Source organism: Vanessa atalanta, chromosome 12 (genome assembly GCF_905147765.1).
Source record: "Vanessa atalanta chromosome 12, ilVanAtal1.2, whole genome shotgun sequence".
NCBI classification, from domain to species: Eukaryota; Metazoa; Arthropoda; class Insecta; order Lepidoptera; family Nymphalidae; genus Vanessa; species Vanessa atalanta.
The window spans coordinates 8,390,592-8,416,013 of NC_061882.1; the positions used below are offsets into that span (position 1 = coordinate 8,390,592).

Consider the following 25,422-nt stretch of genomic DNA (forward strand, 5'->3'; position numbering starts at 1 on the left):
TGAACTTCCATTTTATATATTAAGGTATACTCGAGACTTAGTCTTTTTTAAGTACTATAAAGAAGTCAAGTAGTCAGTAGTTTTTTACGAAACTATTATCATTAACATGATATTTCAACAAAAAAAAAAAAATTCCTTGTTTTTAAAGACTCGCTATTATGCCAAGAAGAGTCGTACAATTTATATTATTTTCGAAATAGGTACGGAAGTCGAGTAATATTCTTTTAAGATTAAGTAGAAATCATTATTTTGTAGTATCAGGCCCGACATTCTATGAATATTCTCCCTTTCCCGTTATACAATCAATGCTACAATTTATAAAAACAATGCTATGACAATATTGATTAAATTTAATCAGCCATATTTATTGTTATTATAGAAAATGATATTTCAAGTAGTGATGAATTATTGCGATCACCAAGTATGTATTTTGAGTCCAAACGTCGGCAGGTGTTGGCAACCCGTCAGGTATAAATCTTTCTAGTTTTAATTAGAATTTATGATGAAAACCGTCAATTACTTTGTTATTCTTGTTGCATATTTGGATGAAATAAATTCCAAACGAAATACCATTCTACAGTTTATGGTGTAAAATCATAAACCGATACTAAATTTTAATCCGTTAAACAAAATAAACTTAAATAAGCTGAAAAGGAACTTATTTAAATACTTTTTTTAATTAAAATAATATTAGCAATAACCCAATTTAATTTAACTGTTTATATATATTATATTACCAACCTATTTATGCCTTATTTTAAGCTTAAAGTTTGTGTTGGGAGTAGGGACGGCAATTGCCCAAAGGGTCAGGATCGATCCTGTGACTTTTTACATCGCTAGGCGGCCCTTAAATAATTGCACTATTGACGCTTAACCTTAATACTTGATACTAATAATTCAAATAATTAAATTTCATGCATGCATTGAATTTGATGATTTCTTAATATCTTAATTTATTTTATAACAATACGTTTCTACAGAACAGAAAATAAAGTAAATAAAAAATGCAAAGCTACCTTTGCTTAAGTAATAAAAATATTCTTCAATTGCATACAAATAATTAATTATAATAAAATAATAATAATCTAATTATTAATAATACAATTATGATCAATAACAATGATCCGAGATAAGAGCCGAGATGGCCCAGTGGTTAGAACGCGTGCATCTTAACCGATGATTTCGGGTTCAAACCCAGGCAGGCACCACTGAATTTTCATGTGCTTCATTTGTGTTTATAATTCATCTCGTGCTCGGCGGTGAAGGAAAACATCGTGAGGAAACCTGCATGTGTCTAATTTCAACGAAATTCTGCCACATGTGTATTCCGCCAACTCGCATTGGAGCAGCGTGGTGGAGTATGCTCCAAACCTTCTCCTCAAAGGGAGAGGAGGCCTTTATCCCAGCAGTGGGACATTTACGGGCTGCTAATGCTAAAATGCTAATGCAATAACAATTTTATCGTCACTAGTATGACACTCGCTCTTTAAGCATTCACGATTTAAATTTGTAAGATAACAATGAGATTACTTGGAATTGTCTATTACGAGCGACTTGACACTTGATTAAAAGTTTAGCGAGCAACTTCATCATGAAGTTTTCAAGTTTTCAATCATAAGAAGTCATTCTCATCATTTTTTTTTTTTATAAAGCTCATCAACAAATATCACTTCAATAAGTAAATTAAATAATTGCATTTCGTGCATATGAATTAGAAGTCCTTAATTATACATATTACTTGATTAAAAACTGATCATTAGTTATACTTTAGCATTATTCTGTTCCGATTTGAAGGGTGAGTCAGCCAGCTGTTATGTCCCTTGTGCCTGTAGTTACTACAGAAAGAAGTCAAAACTATTTCGTTCCCAACGTTGTAAGAAAGGTTTAATATTTCTTTCAGCACCAATGTCTATGTCTATACCTTCCTATATGAGATAAAAAAATATAATAATATTAATTATAATAATATAATAATTATTAATTTGTATTGTACTACAATTTAACCAAGTCGCCTCATTAATATAATAAAATTAGTTTAAAATAATAATTAGAAATTCAAAGATATATTGCAAACATTATAATTTAAATTCTTTGCTTGCCTAAAAAACTCATGAGAAAAAGTTGCAGTCTAATTTTGATTTAATTAACGTAACTAACTATAGCTGAGAACGAGCTGCGAGTTCAATTAGCCTTTTATAGTTTATCATACATTTATCTTTAGAGAAGATATTTAATAAAAATCATGCTTCAACCGGATTCGAGCACGAAGTGAATTATATGTAAATATAAATCAAGCATATTTATTGAGTAATGTCCCAGAATCATCGGTTAAGATTCACGCCTTCTAATAATTGGGCCATTACGGACCTCAATCATCATACTTTGCTTCATGATATTCATGGGTATGTTTTCCCAATGCATGTTAGGTTGGTTGGCTAAAACCATACATATAGATCAGGTGACAGCTATTTGTTTGATAAAAACAAAACATCCAAAATACAAGAGCCGATGTGAAGTCCCCTGATGTAAAGACCAGACCAGACCAGACTGACATAATAAGCCACTAGACCAACGAGTCTGTTCTTGTTCTTTATGTCTCTACTATACATAAATAAAATGATTAATTGTTTAATATTAAAATCAAACAATAATAATGATATATGCATTTAGAATTAATTTAAAGAACGGTACGTCTTGTTCTAATTCCTAGGAAAATTAACTTACTAGAAACATTATTGCATAGTTTAAGTTACCATTAAACTCGGTTCTGGAACTCCTTTGAGCTATGTATTGATTTTCCTCGTATTTGAAATTTTATCAACTAACCACAATTTCGTATATGCAACAAAATGATACACCGATTTTTAAAATATCAACACTTTCAACAATCTTAAGATTACAAGTTTTTAAAATATTTATAATACTAAAAAACCGAGCAAAGATGCTTGCAATCGCTAGTTTAATATTTCAATAAAATTTGTTTAAATTTTAGCTAAAGCATTAAAGGTTTTAAGAGATTTACACAATGTAGGTGCTGTTAATTTCGGGATTTCGGCGTTATCTGGCTTTAAATAATTTTTCATTAAAATATTTTGCATTAAGATAATATTTTATGTATAAAATAAGGTAGACAAAGTTTATTTAAACTGATATATAGAAGTGCTAATTAGCTTAATAGATAATTATATTTTTAAATTGTAAAAATATAGCAATTAATACTTATTTTTATTTTTTTCGTAACGAGCTCTTCATTCACGCTCGAACGACGAACTTATTTATAATGCTTATTTTGAATTCTAATTAAACAATTGAACGTCTCTGAGATTCAAACATAAAAAAAGTAAAAATTAGTTTTTGTTTGCATTAATAAAATTAAAATCAAACTAATTTCAAAATTTAATTCGAATATGTGAATGAGATCACGACCTTGTTATATGTAGACTAAATTGTTTACAATTCGCTACTAAATTATCAGTTTCTATTTCCTTTAGACAAAACAAATCAATCGCTCGGAATCGGTCGTGGTCAATGTTTAATGAATCTAGAGAGTTGATAATTAATCTTTGTTGCACATCACTGAGAGGCGTTCTTTGTTCATTATTATTCATCTGGTGATCTGCATCTCTGTTTCTATATTCGGTTCTGAATATTTTACACGTGAGTCACTTCATTTTAAACGCAAGCTGTTAATAATAGTGACATAGCTTGTAACTGCTTAAAAAAAATACTAAATAATTTATCATACTTGAAAATTAATTTCACACGCTTTTTATAGTCTAAATCTATGCGCTAGATGCGTTGAAATTTTTATTAAATTTGATTTGTAAGAAACACGTCTTAAAACGTAGAACGGCGACGCACCGGAAGAATTATAGTACAAGAATGAAATAAAACGTGGTTGGAACGTAACGTCAGACAGATGTGGAACAACGTAACTATGGGTCACTAAAAGAATAAAAAATAACCAATAAATAAGAAATATAAATTTATTTATAAATAAAATATTATTTTCTTATTATTGTGACAATATACAGAAGTAGAGAGCGGCAGCACTGAATGTTTATGACAGCATATGATCGTCATTCGGTAGCCGTCACGGCATACGAGTTGCTTTTACCCCCGAGGCACCTCGCCAACATCCCAACAACAGCTAATCAAAGTTTCATCTCAATCGGATAAACGATGATTCAACGCATATAATATGAGCAAAAACCTTGCTTGTTTAGCTTATAATACTGCAACCATGATTATCATTAGGAATAATTTTTGGTTTTACATATATTCGCAAATTACACACCGATATGTACCTAAATAGGTTGTTGAACATGAAGCCACATTTATTTGGTTTCAGACGAATAAGTGAATATGAGTTATAAAATTTTTCCTTCAATCGCATTTAACTTTTTCTCGTTCATCTTTTGTGTTTTAGAATTATATTTAACTGAAGTGTAGTCAAAAATAAGTAAAAAACTTCGTACCGTATTTCGTGTTTCACTTTGTAATAGTTCTTATTATAAATATATTTTAAAATTATACCGAAATTTTGATATAAAATTTCGTTATCATAGATAGTTAGGTGATAAAAATGTCGTTACGATAACACTAAATACTAAGAAAAGATGCATTATAAAATATGATTAATACAATAACAATATATTTGTCATTTTTATAGCTATTATTAAACGTTAAACATATAAAACGCTGCCAGCGAATTTCACACAGTATCTAATAATAATAAATTCCTTGTTTACAGAGTTCGTCGTTAACGGATTTAATATCAGCATTTGACAACAAAGCGCAGGCGCATACCGAATTACAGAAAATAACCGCTTTCAGCGGCCATTTTGTCAAAAATGCCAAACCGACGTTTTCAAAGGATGAATATGGAAAGTGAGTGAAGACTTTATTTTATTCTTATATTACATTATAATTTATATATTTATTTACATATATAAAATATACTTTAACTACCTATGAGATATAACTGTATTGAATTCATATATTATGTTTATTTCTGCCTTGTACACCCCTACCTCTTTCTATATCTGTTTCTTTCCTCTACCCTAAGGTTGCCTGGAAGAGATCGCTGTTCAGCGATAAGGCCGCCTCTTGTGCATCTTTCTTAAATGTGATTCAACTTTTTGTTTACTGGTGTACAATAAAGAGTATTTTGATTTGATTTGAATATGCTGTACGGATCTAAACAGTTACTCTTAAATAGAATGAATGTAGCATTCAGCCGTTGAATTAAAATTCTGTTAATTGAATTACATATATTGAATAAGCTGTAATAATCTTTTATTATAAGTTTATTATTTGAGCTTTGTAATTTTGATTTTAGTATATTTATGATCCGGTTTGAAGGGTGAGTGACCCAATATAACTACAGGATATACTCACAAAGATCATAACATCTTAGTTCCCAATGTTAGTGGTGTGTTGGCGATGTAAGGAATATTTCTAACAGCGCCAATATTTATAGGCAGTGGTGATCATCTACTATAAGGTGGTCCATTCATTTTAAACTATTGAAAACTTTAATTAAGATAAGATATATTGATTTAACACATAAAGTCGGGGCAACTGACTAGTCCTTATTATAGAGGAAGTAATCATATCTTTTATATTATACGCTATTCAAGTCCTATCCATACACAATAATAATATATTAGAAGTTATTTTCTTACATTATTACAAATATGAGATCAATTTATAAAATGATATAATATGTTTTTGTAATATAAAAGAAAAATAATTAAGTCCGCAGTATGAAAGCTTATTTATCTAGACACGCGGTAGCGTGTCAGCCAAGTTCAAGTAACAGAACTGGCGAGCAGCACCGTGTGTAATATTACACGAACCATTTGGAGCCACTTTTGACCTCCTCATAACTCGAAAACTATTTGACATGAACGTGTAAAATTTGGCTCATATATTGAAACTCGTGAGATACATACGTGCAACAATATATTATCCTAAGTTATAAGAAGAAATGATATTTTATGTAGTTATAAATAAATTCCAGGAAGGACCATTAAACTTAGCACCCATTTAGATCTCACTTCTTTTGTCGTTGACGGCAACAACTTAGGTATATATCATAATATTGGACTTGGCTCTCATTTTTACATTTATGTTTTTGATGGGATTTAATATACTCATACTTTTTCTAATACACTCTTTTAGATGAGAAACCCTCATCTTTTTGTTTAAGAGATTTTTGAATGTGTATACAAAAAAATGTTATTTATAAAATATACAACTACAAGATTTTGAAAATCATTAAAAATTAATTATTATTATTTATAAAAAATAAAGTATAGCTTGTAAATATCTAACTGCTGGGTCTTCTCTCCTTTACGATTTTATCCTTCACCAAGCACGGGATGAATTATGAACTTAATAATCATATGAAACTTGTGCTTTTTGGGATTTCAACCCGTAATCTTAAGTTAAGATCACGTCTTCTAATCACTGAGAACATTCAGCTGTAATCTAATATAATATTATTATTGTATTATATAATTTATTTTATTTGAAATCCAGTAAATATCTCATTACTGGGTTAATACCTCCTTCCTTTGAAGAACTGGTTTGAAGCTTAATTCAACTAGCTGCTTCAATGCGGATATTGGATATTAGTGGAATAAACTAAACAAACGTGTGGCAGAATTTCAATTGACATAACGTGCAGGTTTCCTGACGATGATTTTCTTCACGACAAAGATTTAATGCGTCACATCTTTAGATGGTCCGGTCGTTGTGGCGATCTTTGGGGGAGGCCTATGTCCAGCAGTGAACGTCCTTCTGCTGAGAGATAATTTTCAGGTCATATATGGAACAGATTTTGTTTTGATTAATAATTATTTCGTGATACAAAGTATTTCTGTTCAATCGTGAACAAATTAACATACAATGATACACACGATCAAATGAACAAATAATGAACGAGTGAACTATTCGAACGAAGATATTTTTTAATATTTTTTTTTCTGCCAAGTATAAATAAACCCGTCCACTATATATAAGTGGTCAACGATTCATATTTTTATTGTTAAATAAAATATTCCAGTACCAAATAGGAGCGCGTAATCTTAACCTTCAATCTACACACACAGAAACAGATAACCAAACACACACAAAAAAAAGAGCCCATATGGACCAGTTGTTAGAATGCGTGAATTTTCATGTGCTTAATTTGTGTTTATAATTCATCTAGTGCTCGGCGATGAAGGAAAACATCGTGAGGAAACCTGCATGTGTCTAATTTCAACGAAATTCTGCCACATGTGTATTCCACCAACCCGCATTGGAGTAGCGTCGTGGAATATGGAATATGCTCAAAACCTTCTCCTCAAAGGGACAGGAAGCCTTAGCCCAGTAGGGGGAAATTTAGCTGCTAATGTAATGTAATAAATGTACACAAAAAAATCATCAAGCGTTGTTTAAGAGTAATTCACTTACATAAACAGTGCTAAAAAATTATATAAATAAAAATTATGAATCAAACTTTTGTTCGAATAAAGATTTCTATGAAAAGGACGTTGCAAATAAAAAGTCGTAATAACATATAAATTCAGCTGATAAATAGTCGTTCTGATTTTCAAATACGATTTGGTGAAGGTTAATTCAAAGTTATGCGAAATGTAAACAGTGAATTACATCAAAGTTTTTTTTTTATAATCATCTCTTGTCACTATTTCCGCGATAACCGACTCGGTTGCCAGCTGTTCTTGCTTTGTTCGATAAACATTCCTTTGTAACCTTGAATTTTATTTCTCTTCTTCCGTTCTCGAACGAAAATAACGAAACAATAACAGAGTAATATCTTAAAGAAGCGTTTCGGTTTTTTGTTTCTTATTCATGCCAAGAGTTCTCATTGAGTTTATTTATGTTAATGGAATCTTTTAATACGTTACTCTTTACCTCACCGAACAAATGGGTCACTTGATGTTGATCATTATTAAACTTAATAATCGACAATCAAAAAACTGCAAGGCGTTCGGAAATATTTAGCAGCATTTGATTTTTTTGTCAATTTTTGCGAACAGTGTAATTTATATATGTGTGTGTGCATGTATATTTATACATTAATTTGAAGCGTTTTGGAGGCGATCGTTTCAAGTTATAAGTACTTCTTCTTCCAGACTATAATCTATAACTGTACCAAATTTCATAAAAATCCATTCAACTGTTCTAACGTGATTGAATTACAAACAACCGTCGATCCAAACTTTGTATGCATGTATTAATAGTTTACAATTTTTTACCAAAAAAGCCATCATGTTTTGTAAACTGTATAGACCTAATTACTCAGCGATCGGACCTAAGTTTTGCACACACATTTGGTGCTGGTACTACGTTCAACTGTACTGTTTATTTAATTAATATACAAATTTATTTGCATAACATACTCTGCAATTTTAATAATTTTAGTATGAATATTATTAATAGTGATTCTTATCAATTGTGCATTTCGGAAACCATGAAAAATGTAACAACTTCAGCACACCCATTTAGAATTCTTTACATTATATCAAAAAATAAATTAGTTGTAAAGTATAATAGATCAATTGCTAAAACAAACGTAAATGAATTCGTGTTTACATCATTAATGTCTAATTTTTATTCATTATCTATTAAATAAACCAGTTCTTTAAATACACGAAACTTATCTTCAAAACATATTTTTAGTCTGCAGTTACTAAAAATATTTAGAACATTTACAGTAATGTACGTAACAGCAAATGTCCCACTACTTCACTAAGGCCTTTTGAGAAGGTTTGGAGTTTATTCCATCACGATGCTCCAATATGGCTTGGTGGTAAATTTACATCCGACATATACACTTTTCTTCACAATTTTTTCTTTCCTCACGAAAAAGTTAAGCACATGAAAAATCGATAGTCAGTAATCATCAGTTAAGATTCACGTTTTCTAACCACTGGACCATGTCGGCTTATGCATTAAAATAGTTTTATATTTTAATCGACTTTGATATACTTTCTGAAAGCTCAGACTATATGTACAAAACAATTTTGAAACTTTATGTTTAAACGTGTGGGATATATACATTTAATGAGATTTATAATATCACAAAAGTCTTGATTGCTCTTTTGTGTATAAGTAATTGAAGTGTTTTCGTACTCAAAGTGTTACAAAGGAAAATTAAAGGGAAAATTTTGATCGCAATCTTAAAACAATAAAAAATATCACCAAGAATAACGTCTTGATGTAAATTTAAAATTGTTTTTTCAAAGTAATACGATAATTGCGAAAGTGTGTACGCTATACAATCACAATTTTTTTTGGACGAATTCTTATACGATATTGTATATAAATCGATTATGTTTTGGAATAAGATTACGAGCACATTTTAATTCTTCTTCTTGTTCTGTCTGGCACTTATTAATCCCGGTTATTGCCAGGGTCGACCTTTCGACTATGTTTACTCCACTTTGCACAGTCTTTAGCTCCATCCTATGTAAGTCCATTGGCTCTCATGTCCTGCTTCACGAAATCCAAATTCCTTCCTTTCTTCCTTAGGCGGCCCGAAGGCCTAGTTCCAGGGTCAAACATATCAAGGCACTTTCTTCCGACATAGTCCTATGGTCATACCAGTTCAGACGACGCTCTTGCAGCTTATTCGCTACGTCACCGACCAGCGACGAGTATTATTAAACATATTATTTTAAAAAAAAATTTTTGCTTGTTTAAGACCAATTCCGGGTTCGATGACAGAGTACAGAGGAGCAGAGGCACAAGCCAGAGTTTGCACAGAGATGAAGGAGTTATGTGAAATTATTCACGAGTACGGCAAATCTCCGTGCAAGAGTCTTCTCCCGCCTGAACTAAAAGATGCTACTAAAGTTATCTCGTTTGGTGAACTTTTCACGGTGAGTATTTTTTACGTATACGTGAAATTAAAAAAAATGTTTTTATTTTATTTGGTTGTATATTTTAGTAACCAAGTGGCTTTATATACATCTTATTATATTGAATAGAATATATTAATATTTAATAAATAATAATCTTTGTACGATTTATGTGTGAACACTATCAATAATCATCTCATAAGCTTGTATGAAAATTTCCCTATAAAACGGATATCAATATCATAACGTGACCTCACGATTAAAAAAGAAAAAAAGATATATTCACAAATACATAAAAGTACATACACAAAACACACAGAGACGTCCTTGCAAAGCAAACTAACTCGAAAATAGTGGAATTGTAAAAAAATCTGTAAAACTCAAGCATCGAATTGGACTTGCGAAAATCAGACGAAACAACTTCGGAATATGAGTTAAAAATTGCTGAACCTCTATATTTTCTCGGGTATAACGCCTAATTGCTCTGTCAATCAAACTATTTGACAAAGTGAATATAGAGCCGTTTTTTACGTCAGCTATAATTTTTTTCTTAAAGAGTCCGTTTTGCCATTCAAAAAAATTTATAGAAATCATGCGCCTATCAATCACTACGTTTATGCAATTCATTGAATTTAATTGCATACGAATATTTAATTACCTTAATTAACTACTAATGAATAAAAAATACATTATATGATAAATGCATATAGGTAGACATTTTATTGCCAATATCAGGATTGCTCATGTTAAGCGGGCGTATATTCAAATTATTGTTCACAAATTCAATAGGTTTTTAATTGAACAAATCTATTAACATGGATAATAGCGCAGTAGACTTAAATATCGTTTTATTAAAATATAGTACACAAAAAAATATATAAACCCACTGGTTTATTTATTCTTTATTCTTTTGTAGTAAATTCAGTAATTTACTACAAAAGAATAAAGATACTCTCGGAAATGAGCGATTCGTCGCATACGTGGTGCGCGGGAAATCTTGAATGTAACCGTGCATTCAAGATGGCTGCCTCGCTACCATCGACGCGACGCTTCACTAGAGTGCCGTTCAACTCCCATTGACACTCTTTCCAACTAGTATGAAAAAACAAGATGGCGCACCATGCGCCGTCATGTATTTTTTTTATTTTCAACACTACGCAACAACAATCACTCGCAAATTTTAATATTCACAAATTGAATTTGTATAAAAATAAACACTGTTAAATAAGACAAGGTATCAAGTATTCTATTTTGAGCAACTTGACACTTAATTGGCGGCATAGCGAGCTACTTGGTCATGTAGTTTTAACGTCACCCTGTGCGAAGAAATAGAACTTCCAATAATTAAAAAAATTAATTGCTCATAATTATGTCTCAAAACCTCTTTGAGACTTATTATTAAAAGTATTTCATTCAGAAGATTCTAAGACCGGAAGAAGAAGAATAATATTTTAACTACCCACTTCATTTCGGAGAAAGTAGACAGATTATTATTCCTTAATTAAATAACTTCGTGTTTATCATAGAGCTGAATTGCATTAAGAACAAAAACATTTAACATAACTTCGGATAAAGAACTTCGATTAATTGAAATTGTTGAAGATACAACAAAAACATTAAGAATCTTGCAAATATATTTTTGCAAAGCTAATTTTACAGACTAATAATATTTTATCGCGTTACAATTTCAACCGATAAATGTACGTTAGTGTGCTATAACAATTAACAGCGAACTATTTTCAGAAGTACATTTTTAATAGACATGTTCGGCCACTAATATTTGGTTACATTTTCTAAATTTATTTTTGGAAACGAGCAAACGTTTGCGTTTTCTCGCTTGAAAACGCTCTTACGAATTTTCCAACATAAAGTGAGTGTCGTTATTTGGTACCGCGGTTCTTACCATTATAACCTACCACCAGTAGTTTTTGTAAAATTTCTTTAGCCGTTGTTATGTTTTATTCTTATAACAGTAGTTGCAAACTATTCGCCCATGCGTTTTAAGGAAGATTTAATTGATGAGTATTTAACCAACTGTTAAATCAATATTAATTTATTTAACGAAACTGTGTGAACAATATCAAATAGATATATAATATACAGTAAATAATATTTACTTTAGAAATCCCTCATCATTTGACTTTATATATAACTCCATTACGGTATTATATGGATTATTAAGTTTTTGTATTTACATTTATATGTATCGTGGTCCGTCATTCTTTCATTTTCTCGACCTTAAGGCTATGTGCTTACAATAAGTAGTATTTATATTGTTTCTGAACGAATTACCCTTTAATTTATCATATGATAAAAAAAATATTGCTCCATATCAAAATTAGGTTTGCTTTGCTTATGTCTTGGTGTTTTCTGATCTTTGATATTATTAACCTTAACATATATAATATAAATAAAGTTTATCCTATATACATAAACGGTCATATGGGGACTCACGTTGCCGAGAAGATAGTACACGTGAATTTTAAATGAATTTTGCAGCAAATAATTATATCTGCATTTGTCGACTTTAAGTCCACCTCGTATGTTTACACAAACACGCACTGGTGCGCGCCTAAGCCTTCCTTCTACAGTAGACGAATCCTTAGCCCATTAGTCAGACATAGAGAAGCTGTTACTATTATGATGAATTATTATTAGTTTTTTTTTTCGTATTGTTAAAATAACAGGAACGTTATTCTAATTCCTGGGTGGTTCATACCGCGAACATAAACTCCTGGCTATTGTTTTATAATATTTGGTGCACAGATTTTCATATAAGATTTGCATACCTGAATAAGCGCAAAATATTATTAGCACCCAGTTTGTAAAGAATAAATTAACATTTTGACAACAATAAAGTAATTTAGAAGTACGTGACTTCTATTTTAAGCCATTCTTAATTTTAAACTTCACATTAAAGGATAGAATCCGACACTAAAAATGCTTGTACATGTTATCAAAAATGTATGTGTACCAAGTGTCTTAGATATAAAGAATATTATTATTATTAAAGATCTATCAACAAGTATTAAACTAATTCCATTCAATACGCATTATATTTAATAGCAAACAATGCATTTGGATATCAACCTCAATTTATTATCTAATACTATTAACTAATTAAACATTTTAATTAATTTCCACATAAAAGATATCAACAGTTAGATGCCGTAGTTAGTTGTTTAAATGTGTGGGTTGTATAATATACCTGTATCATATAATATATACGTATCTCTATGAAAGTTTTCAAAACTAAATCGAAATTTATTTATATATTATTATATGTATAATATCATAGTATATAAATGAATTAGAAATAAAGGTTAACTTCCACGAAGTTTGGAAATGGGTGGGTGTTGGAAATTGAAAATGTGTGTTGTCTTAATCGTTTCCAGACATATTTAGGGTTTCGTAGCCAAATGGCTAAACGGAACCCTTATAGATTCGTCATGTCTGTCTGTCTGTCCGTCCGTATGTCACAGCCACTTTTTTCCGAAACTATAAGAACTATACTGTTGAAACTTCGTAAGATGTATTCTGTGAACCGCATTAAGATTTTCAGACGAAAATAGAAAAAAAAAACAAAAAATTTTGGGGTTTCACATATTTAAAACTGAAACTCAAACTCAAACTCGTGTAGGGTATCTATGGATAGGTCTTCAAAAATGGTATAAAGGTTTATAATATCATTTTTTTCTTAACTGAATAGTTTGCGCGAGAGACACTTCCAAAATGGTAAAATGTGTGTCCCCCTCCTGTAACTTCGAAAATAAGAGAATGAAATGAAAAATTATATGATGTGAAATGTACATCATCATTCAAACTTGCACTGAAAATTGGTTTGAACTAAATCTAGTAAGTAGTTTTTTTTAATACGTCAAAAATCGTAAACCGCAACCTTTCATTCAATCAACTCAAATATAAAAAGAAAACATTGAATTTCATAAACATAAACCTTGTTACTTGCTGCTACGGAACCCTTCATGGGCGAGACCGACTCGCACATGGCCGCTTTTTTTTCATTTAATTAATTTCTATGCATAGATTATCCAAACATCATCCCTTACTACTCATAAAAGTTATCACTATTCGCACTTCTATAGAAGTTCGTTAACCAAGCGACAACAAAAGGTATTATGACATCATTTATATTGTAAGCACGTTTACATAAAATTTACCACTTTGGTGTATTGTTTATATACTCTTGGTTTGTTGGTTATTAATCAAATCACTTGCTAAAAATAATATCATCTTAGTTGTTTTAAGACGTAAATACAAGTTTATAAGTATATACCGTATGCTGTAACTCTGTTCACATGAAAAAATAAGCTATAATAATAAAAATAAAAAATGAAAAGAGGTCGATTATGAATCGATTCTCTAAACGTGCGGACAATGCCTGTGAGTTAAAAGGACTACTTAGTTAATTGTATCTTCGAATGAAACGACGAACATATAATGGCTTTTGTTGTGGGATCTAGATATATATATATATATGTCTTATTAATGTCACCTAAAATGTCCCCCGGGTGAATAGAAAGACCTTTACTTTTTATTTTCCATCTCGGTTAGACTAGTATAAATGGCAATAATTCATTTGATTTGCCATCTTCCTCTTTCAAAACCTAATAAGTGAAATATTACAATGTAATATCGAATAGAAAGCAATGTTTGAGAAACAGTGATAGTTGCCCCAATGTGATGCACACGTAGCAAATATCCATCTATCTAACATGCAGGTTTCCTCGCAATGTTTCTCTTCACAGCCAAGCATGAGATTGAATATAAAACCAAATAAGGACATGAAAATGGAGGTGCTTGCCTCGGTTTGAATCCTTTGATTAGTGCTCACGTGTTTAAATGCGATGTGAAAATATATTGTACTACATTTTAAACACCCGCACCACCTACATGTCCGAAAATCCACAACACCGCAATTTTTAAGACATTTTCTGCCTCGCACAACCACTTTATGGAATCAGTTTTCGCCGCCGGTTTTTCCTAACCGATACGACTTGGGAACTTACAAAAAAGAGCGTACTTCTTCCTTAAAGGCCGGCAACACATCTGCAAGCCCCCCGGTGTTGCAGATGTTCATAAGTGGTGGTAGTCACTTTCCATCAGGTAAGCGTCCTGATCGTTTGCCACCTATAACATAAAAAAAAACACAATTTCGTTCGTACGCATACTCCTACATAAAATACTTTACGTACGTCGTTCTGTGTATATGTGAATCGTACAGAATATTTCGAATTTATAAATACAAAAGTATCTTTAATGGTATATTAAATAAGATGAATAAAATCAAAACGCTTCAGAATAAATGGTATTTGCTTAAATTTTAAAACAATAGGCAGATGGGGCGCGTGAACCTTTGTAGTGAATACACTATATCGTAGGACTTTGTGCAAGCCCGTCAGGGTAGGTACATTACATTATTACATTAGCAGCCCGTAAATGTCCCACTGCTGGGATAAAGGCCTCCTCTCCCTTTGAGGAGAAGGTTTGGAGCATATTCCACCACGCTGCTCCAATGCGGGTTGGCGGAATACACATGTGGCAGAATTTCGTTGAAATTAGACACATGCAGGTTTCCTCACGATGTTTTCCTTCACCGCCGAGCACGAGATGAATTATAAACACAAATTAAGCACATGAAAATTCAGTGGTGCCTGCCTGGGTTTGAACCCGAAATCATCAGTTAAGATGCACGCGTTCTAACCACTGGGCCATCTCGGCTCTTCTAGGGTAGGTATTACCCACTTATCAGGTAGTCAGCCACCCAACAGCAATATTTGATATCGTTGTGTTCCAATTTGGAGGGTGAAAGACAGTGTAACTAAAGACATAACATCTTAGTTCCCAAGGTTTGTGGCGCATTGTGCGTTGGCGACCACTTAACATGAGGTGACCTAATTGCCGCCTACTTATTACATTAAAAAAATAATACAATTTCCCGATAGTGCATCACGGCTTTATTAATACGTCATGTAATGTCACTTTAATAATTATTATGTTCCGTTACTCTGCCTGCCTTTTGTTTTATGGTCTGAGGGTCCTCGCTATAGAAATTACCGATTGAATGAGAACTGTAGGCACCCACAACGAATATCGATATAGTCATGTACATACTCGGTATATATAGGATATTTCTTCGTGTTCTTCTGAAAGATTGAATAATTTTACTCCAATATATGGAAGTGCATTTACACAAATACATTGTATTGTACATTGGACAACTATACATTTGTATTTTAGATAAGTGTCGAAAAAGAAAATCATAAATCTTGATCCGGTTAGTGGTTTTGAGTTCAAATCTATTATTACTATATAAATAGTACTAAACTCTTTTTTTTTGTGGAATTTCGTCACAAATATTCGTTTTGACGCATATCATCACGACGCAATCAGTCTCAGATCTCTATAAAATTTGGTATACAGTAAGAACATATGATTATGCAAATGATAAGCTATATATCTATCTATATCTATACTACTATCTATATAAATAGTATACTACTATCTATATAAATCTGTATAGTATGTCTGTTCACTCTATTTTTTAGTGAATTTTTTTGAACGAGTGACAGTTGAGGCAGGTTCAGAGGCCGAGAAAGTTTGTCGCGAAAATTCAATTTCTTTTTAAATTTGGTGTTCCTGTTATTAATTTTATTATTTTCACAATTAATTATTATTCTATTATCTTATATGTTCAATAAATGTATTCAAAATTAAAAAGTATGGCTTCCATTTATAATAATAATAATTATCATAACTAGTTTTAAATAAATTTTAAAACGACCAGCGAAACGGGCGGTTAACAGCTAGTTACCTTAGTTAGTTTAGTATAAAGTTCCTTATTTTGGGAGTGAGTCCGTGATGTCTTTTATTAGTATTTGAATATTGTATTATATGTTGTATCTGTAATAGTACATTTATTGGAAGCGTATAGTTATAGTATATATTTTAGTATAACGACATGCTTCAAGTGCATTGGCAAAGTAAGACCAGATGTCAACACTTAGTTACCGAATGCGCAGTAACTCGTCTACATTTACACTATAAATCAAATCAAATAAATTCACACAAGCTCAAAGTATCAAGATATAAATAATTTTTATATAATTTTTATATAAATAAATACATATAAACTTTTCTTTAATCTAACCATCAAACGAGTAGGTTAAAATAACATAAATAAAAACTTTGAGCTCGATAGAGACATTTGCTTCGTGAAATGTCAAAGGTAAAAATTAGCAAATATTCTATCCTCTCTCAATCTTCACCGACACCCAATCGACCCGTTACAATATATATAATATAATACTATATGTGTCATAAATATTGACACATATATTTTTAGATATATTTTTAATACTAATATATTACTTTAACTTATCTAAACTTACATGTATACAGAGGCTTAGGTGAGTTAATACTAGTAATATAAAAATACATGTAATTTTCATCATCTGATGGTCAGTGGTCACCACTGCCCATAGATATTGGTACCGTAAGAAATATAATAATTCGTCACAACACCAATGCGTCACCAACATTGGGAACTAAGATGATATGTCACTTGTGCCTGTAGTTACACTGACTCACTCACCCTTCAAAACCGAAACACAACAATACTAAGTATTAATGTTGATATTGATCTAAGAACCTACTCATCATAAACTAATATACGATGAGTGGGTGGTACATAGACGGGCTTTCCCAAAGACGTACCACCAAGTTATATTAAAAATCAAATAAAAAAATTAACGCACGAACGCCTTTATTCTTTTAAACTATCCGCAGACAAAGACGCTACGTTTGAGCTAATACTATACTATATAAATAAACGTCTCATAGTATCGATTCAAAAATAGATAAACAGGTATCATATGTGACGGTAATTATCTTGGCAGCTGTTGGTATGATACACGTTTGAAATATTCAGCGTTAGAAATGTTCTTGAGAACGCTCATTGTCTTTTTGGACACTTAATTATAGACGCGTTGTCAGTAGTTTATCTGTTATATCCGTGTTGCTTAAATATAAATTCATACGTATAACAATAGAGCTACACGACAATAATTACGTACAGGGTTCCATAGCTGACAAGGGGTAATGTGTACCAACAAAATTTCTTACTAGTTCAACTCGAACTGGTAAATAATTTTGTAAATAAATAAATTATGCATAGTGCATTGGAACATAATTATTCAATAAAAATAATATAGATTCGTACGTAATGGTTTTATTTTGTAAAAATTAATTTAATTAATATGATTTAAAATGCACCGAGTAAGCGCCTCCTCGGTTTGGTTAATTAAACTCGAACGTAGGGGACAATTAGCAGTGGGTAGAATTGCCCCCACTCTCCTCAATCCCCTCTGCGGATAAAGCGGCCACATACAAGTATATTAAAATGAATAATATGAGCTTGACGTAATGAAACCATATTATTACTCAAAACAAATGACTGCGTTATTAATGCGTTAATTTTTCATCGGCTTTCGCAGCAGTATTTGCAGACACATATAACGGTTCCCAGAAAAACATACGCCAATAGTATATACATCAGTTCTTCCTTTTAAACGGTAAAAAAGTCAATGTATTTTTAACCAAAAGGGATTATTCGTGGTTTATATTACAAATATCAGCAATATAGGTAACTCATTTAAATCTATCATTCTATTTATAGCAAAAAGAACGCAGTACTTGTAGTTAAAACAAATATTTACTTATCTTTATTTGAATATTTAAGAGGAAACAAAACAAAAATTGTACTAAAATTTTTATACTTTTTTCTTATATGTCCAGCATCAATTTTATTAATACCTAAATACTTAAAGGGTTAAGTAACTTTTATATTTTTCTAATATTTAACTTTCTCAGTGAGTGATTTTTGTATAATATTTTGAGAAAATAACCGTAATAAACTTTGATAATCAAGATATTATTGCCAATGGCAGACTGACGAATGTCGGATTAACTGTACGTTAATATCAGGTTCTTACATATTATGAAATTGGCAATTTGTGTTGGAAGAATATGTATATATATATTGTAAAATATATTTAATTATTCAAAGTATTAACCGGTGATATCTATGCATTTTTGCCATATCATAGGTAGTTCATTGATCCCTTTACAAAAAAAAATATTGGGTGGTTTTGACTGCCGCATCGGAGTTGAATTTTCTTCCTTTTAAGAATATGTCCAAATTCCGAAAAAATGGTAATCTGTTGGAGCAAGGTCCGGGGAGTACGGTGGATGTCGCAGACATTCCAATTGTAGCTCATCCATCTTAGAGGTTGTTTGTTGTGCAGTGTGTGTTCTTGCGTTGTTCAAAAGCCTGAGTTATCTCTGAAGTGCTTTGTGATGGATAGCTTCCACAATAGCCTTTTATTCTTATTTTTCCACTTTGGTCTCCGGCCTCCACGGGAAAACGTTGAAACCAAAAACGTACCGTACTTTCTTTTGCGACACCAGACTTCGATCTGCTTCTGCAGCACTGGTTCCACGGTAGAACACGTACTCGTAAATATACTTCATGTTTTCCATTGTGCTGTAATAAGCGACGCCAAAGAAAAAAAAAAAACAAATGAATAACAGTTTTCAAAATTCAAATAACCAGTTTGAATTTATAAATTTGAATTTGAAATTCTTAACCAAAGAGGAGATATTTCATATGAAAGTGGCTAGTACGACAAAACGCTAATTTCATAGATAAAGACCCAATATATACCACGAATATATTTTATTTATAAAAAGAAAAAGATTAAAAAGATAAAATAAATAATATAATAAAATAATAATAATAATAATAATAATATCTTAATGATAATATATTATTAAGATTTTTAGATTGGTGTAAAGATTTTATATATACATAAGTTGCAATAAATATGTTTGAAGTTGAAATTAAAAGAAACAAACATGTCAATATATTTCATTATTCTTAATAAATACAAATGTTGTTTATGTAATTCCATAAGAATTTATTCATTGAACTTTTCTCCGTAATGTCAATTAACAATGTGAAAGAAAGTTTATAAAAATAACTATTTTTGTTTTTAATTGTTTCATGGAAATTTATTTATTCAATGAAGTAAATTCAATATCGTAATAAAATTAAAGAAATTTGTTTTAAAAAAATCCTTTGATCCTTTGTGATTCTTTTTTAATAAAACGAAACTTCTGATTTTATTATTTCATATTTTTTGAAACTATGAATTTTACTGTACAATTTGTATATCTTAACCAGCAAGGAATATCTTGTACCTATAAATAGTCTATTCCAGGATTAATTAAAAATAAACTTTGTCTTTGATCCATTATTATTGGTTGAGATCTAGAATTATTTATGGTATTCATTATGCATTCGTATTAAGTGGCGTTTGAATTTCGAAATTGTTATAAAAACTTTGGAAGTAAAATTAAAATGGATATAAAAATAGATCGTATTATAAATAAATAAATATTAATTAAACCGCATGGAATAAGTAAAACTAAAATTTGTTATCAGCCCTTCCTTATAAAAAAACTACATTTTCTACCTCACGTCCTTGACCCATACTTTTAAACGATTATACAAACATATAAGGATGTTAAGATTTCTCTTTTTTAAATAATTAATAATCACACCAATAAAATAATATAGGCAACAATCTTTATATCCTATCTCCTTGTAATAAAAAAAAAACTCTCGATTTAATCTCGATAAGAACCAATTATTATAGACGTGATCAAATCGTGTTCATAATTCATCAAGCGCTCGACGTAACGGAAAATATACTGAGGAAACCAGCAACATATATACATATTTATATGTAATAAATTGTGTCACATGTATTTCCGTCATCACGCAATAAAGCGTACAAAAAGGTCAAAATCAACTGTATTTAAATTAAAAAAAAAAATATGAAAAAATTTTTTTTAATTTTAATGTCTCTTAGCGATAAAACTATTAACAACTTAACCCTAAAAAGATTCTGAAAAATCTAGTATTATACGCGACGGAATATGCAACAAAGACCTTTCTTATAACAGATCAATTTAAATAAACATTAATATATGTGCTAAAATTTTGCCTTTCCTTTATATTGAAGATTTAAAAAGTGCTAAGTGGTTCTTGGCAGGATTTTCTTCGGTTAGGTGTTGCGAATCTCGAGCAAAGTTGATTTCGTAGACTATTCGTTAACAAGATAACTTATATATATCCCATAAGTGCTTAATTACAATATCCAATTAAGAATATGACAGGCAATAACACAACTGTTTACCTATAGGTACTCAAGAAAATATCGTAGAGTTTTCAATAAGGTAGACGTACTGACAAATGGATCTTCTAATTTAAGTGGGCACACTATCGCCCTTAGGTATTGGCATTTATAATAAGTATTAACAAATCCTTACATGACCAATGTGCCGCCAAGCTTGGGAAAAATGTAACCTCCCTTGTAGCTATAGTTACACTGGCTATCCTATACAAAGTACATCCTACCATAATACAAGATATCATACCATACTTCATATTCGTGACGTCACTTGACATTCCAACCGTCACGGCCGAGAGTCGGCCAACATCGGCCAAGATTTAAATTTGGCATACGTATACTAATGACCGCCGGTCCGCTCGTAATTAGCAACATAAACATTACTTGCGCAACCGAATATGGAAATGGGAGCGTGCGGGATCGAAAATAAGTCTGGAGCTCTTTCCGGTTCAACTTGTTTACGATCAACGGTTCAATGTCAGGCGATTGACGTTAATACGAAATGAATATTGATTTATTACGACCATATTGTAATTTTAGATTTTGTCTATAGTTATGTAAACGACAATATCCCGAATAATGACTATATTAATACTGACATAAAGACTATATTTGAGTGCTGCAACTTTTACAATATAAAGCCTATAATAATATTTTATTGTAAAATTAAAAATATTTACCGTATAAATCTTTACATGAATATTTACTAGGTAGGGATTTGTGTAAGCTCCAATTCCGATCCTCAGGGCAAAAAACGAACCAGGCCTCCTATCACCAGTGGAGACAATAAAGCGAGGTGTTAAAATATAAGGATTAGACTAGACTAGACTTTTTATTGAGGAGTTTATTGTACCTTCTGATCGTCAGCTGCAATACTGTTTAAATTTTCATTATTTTAAGCAAGCCAAGGTGAAAAATATTCTTTATATTGTTTGATTAGACAAAAGTATCACACTCAAACAATTTTACAGTCACCGTCTTTATAAAATTGCAATATATATTTTAAATATAACCAACATTTATTTACATTAAGCTCTTAATTATATACAAATAATAATGAAAGAAAACGTCATGAAAACGTCATGACCGCATATGTAATGACAGCGGCATTTCGTTGAATCGGAATTCCATTCCTCTGTGTGAAAAATGTATCATTATACCCTGTACAAGATAGCTTGATCTTTTTGACAGATGTAATTTTTTCAGTTCGACATAACTTTGCAATGACGAACATAATATTTTCGTAATTTAATTATTTTAAAAATTGTAAAAATATTTAAAAAAAAAAATACAAAAGTCCTAAAGATTTAAGCGTTATCCGAAAATTTTAGGACTTTTTCTATTATGTATTATTGTTTCAAAGTAAAATTTAAATAGAAACACTGAAAATAATAGACGCTTATACAATGTTACATCGGTCGGACGGTAGGGACGCGAATAACAGGAAATAACTGCTACAAATATCGATTACAAAAATCCTTATCAAAGATCATTGTTAAGTTGTTGTTACGAACGGATTATTGAATTCAAATTTGAATTACGCATTCCATCGTTCCATCGACTGTTATATATGTTATATTTTCTGTTTCTCATCACTAGCTCGACTATCAAAAAGATCAAGCTAACTTGAACAGGGTATAGTGGTATATGTAATGTAGGCAATATTATTAAATATCGCTTGACAGCGGAGGAATTCGTTCGGAGAAAATACATTAATATATATTTTACTTAATAGTGTCAAGACTCAACTCCCGAGATACGTAGACATCTATCTTACAAAGTGAAACTTTATTACAGATCTACACAGTAATCTCAGACAAACTCGTCGGGATCTTGCTGAGGACGAGAAAACATCAATTAACTTTCTTCGAGGGCGAAGTTCTATTCCAGGTAACTTAGAAGTTTAAATTATAAATAATTGATCGCAGTGAAGTTTGTGTGAATTTTTCTAGAAGAAATTTTAAGAAGATCACGAGAAAAACAAAAACCATTTAATATACAGAAAGTCGAGATAGTCCAGTGGTTAGAATCTTTTATAATTATCTGTATTATATGTATCTCAATTTTGTGTTTATAAAAAATTGCGCAATCGGCGGTAAAGCGTGAGAAAATCCGCATGTCTTGAATGAGTTGCCCTTTAGGCTCTAACTTTTACCCGTTGCTTCGCCTGCTTGTGATGGGAGAGGGTGTTTCAGGTATTACGTTCAGTTTCTCTACTATAATTTATATTTGTGCCAAATTTAATTCATATCCGTTCATTCATTCTTGCTTGATTGTGTGACACAGGTAAAAGTGAAAAATATTTTTTTTTAGAAATTATGCTAATTTTGTAAGTTATCTGTGTCAGTCCTCTGGCATAACTAAATAAAATCTCGTATTCGTCTTCCTATCTGTTGTAGTTTATTATTTATTTAAATAAATATCGAAAGAGAAAAATGTACTGTTAGCTTATACCTATACATTAAAAGTGTATAAAACTGTCCATACAACCTTTTTGGATGGAGGCAACTTTCAACATAGAAATACAATGAATATTTTATTTATGATATAATCTATTTTTCAGAAACGAGACGACGACGTGCCCGTGTTCCTAATGCAGCCCATCAACGACATCAGGGAATATTGTAACAACAAAGCCTTACAAGCTAGGCGATCAGTGTCACCTATGCCTAATTAAATTCTATAAATATAACTATAATAAAACAAATAAAGACCGACGCCGACCTACGGAGCATAGCTCACATAAATATTAGACCTTATGTTTATTCGCAATTAGTTCAAAATTGCTTGTATTTATCTCTTATAGAATTATGCCAACTCTTCACATGTGTACTGTTGGTTTAAAATAGGCCGAAGAAACTGATATTGCCATTAAGTCTGCTAATAATAAAATAAGAATATGTGAAGATAAATGCCAAGAATGCGACGCGGTTCTGTCTGCATAGTGACAGTTGTAATATGGAAATAAGTGGACAGTCCCTATGTTCAGTTCAATAGAAATAAAATGTTTTTTAATTAGCAATTACTCGCTGATAGCTGTTGCTGACTGAATGCGAAAACATAATTAAATATACCTGTAGTTATTTGTTTATTAGATAAAGCATATAAATTATATATAAATATCGTCTTGGCTATATATCATTAAAGTATAATTAAGAATGAAGTATTATCGTTAATGTATTCGTATATAACATTGAACCTAAAATTCTTTATCGCTTCGAATTGCGTAAAAATGCTAATGTTAAATCGATGAGAGAATATTTTCAGACGATCTGTTTTTATCCGAAAATCAAGGAAGAAATTTATTAAGGCTAAGAAAAGATAATTTTAGATATAAAAAGATAGATAGAATGTTAGAAATGAAAAGAAGGGACCTATCGTAGTGCTTTGTTATCTTGTTGTTTTACGTAAATTTATTTTTATTTCAGTTTAGTGAACGATGTTCTTTTAACATATTAACATTTCTTAATTCATTTTTGTAAATGACTTTCTCGTTAGTTATAAGAAAATGTAATTAGTTATTCTAGTCATTATTGGTTATTTTAGATTATATTTACAATAAGTTAATGGAATGTAATCAATCGCACACGACAAGATTATCCTAAAACAATTATTATTAAATTTAATTTGTTATAAAAAATATAATAATTATAAAAAAATAGTTTCTTTTTAAGAGCAATATTTTTATTAGCGAGTCTTTAGTTATTTCAAAGATTTTCGTCTTATTCTAATTTTTTTTTTCCAGTTTGGGACTTTGTAGGTAAACAAAATGTTTTCTATTTGTAAATGTCATATGAAATAGACTAAACTAAAAATTCGATAAACAAAGTCTGTTTATAAGACCATTTGACATTGACAAATAACGAAAATTTTCTTTATATAAAATTACCACTCAAAAACCCGAACCTATGCAAAATTGTAAAACAGCTCAATTTAAACATAAAATTGATAAAATTTTATGAATATCACAAATAAGTTTTAAGATAGTTTTGTGCGTAGGTTTAAACTAAAATATGTACATTTATTTAACATGTTAAAATAATATGAAAATATTTTTAAATAAATACTCTTAAAAAAGACTAATCATTTCTGAAATTATTTTAACCCAAATAATATACATTTCGAATCAACTAATTGGACTGTCTGAGCTCCCTCGTTTATCTAGAACAATTATTATTTTAAAAAGGTAATTTATGCAGAGTTTATGTGAACCACTATCCAAGCGTTATAATGGCGGCTCATTTTGATGTAACTTGACGTGATTTTTTTTTTTA

At 30.7% G+C, this 25,422-nt stretch overlaps 1 protein-coding gene across 1 annotated transcript in view; it reads left to right on the top strand.

Moving 5' to 3' along the window:
• LOC125067767 (actin-binding Rho-activating protein-like) overlaps window positions 1-25,182 on the top strand; it is a 34,532-nt gene extending 9,350 nt beyond the window's left edge. Inside the window, exons 2-5 of the mRNA XM_047676520.1 lie at window positions 4,754-4,890; window positions 9,719-9,896; window positions 22,946-23,038; window positions 23,712-25,182. Of these exons, the coding sequence (XP_047532476.1) occupies window positions 4,754-4,890; window positions 9,719-9,896; window positions 22,946-23,038; window positions 23,712-23,825 (522 nt within the window). The 3' untranslated portion in view covers window positions 23,826-25,182. The remainder of the gene's footprint in view (window positions 1-4,753; window positions 4,891-9,718; window positions 9,897-22,945; window positions 23,039-23,711) is intronic.
• The last annotated feature ends 240 nt before the right edge of the window (window positions 25,183-25,422 follow it).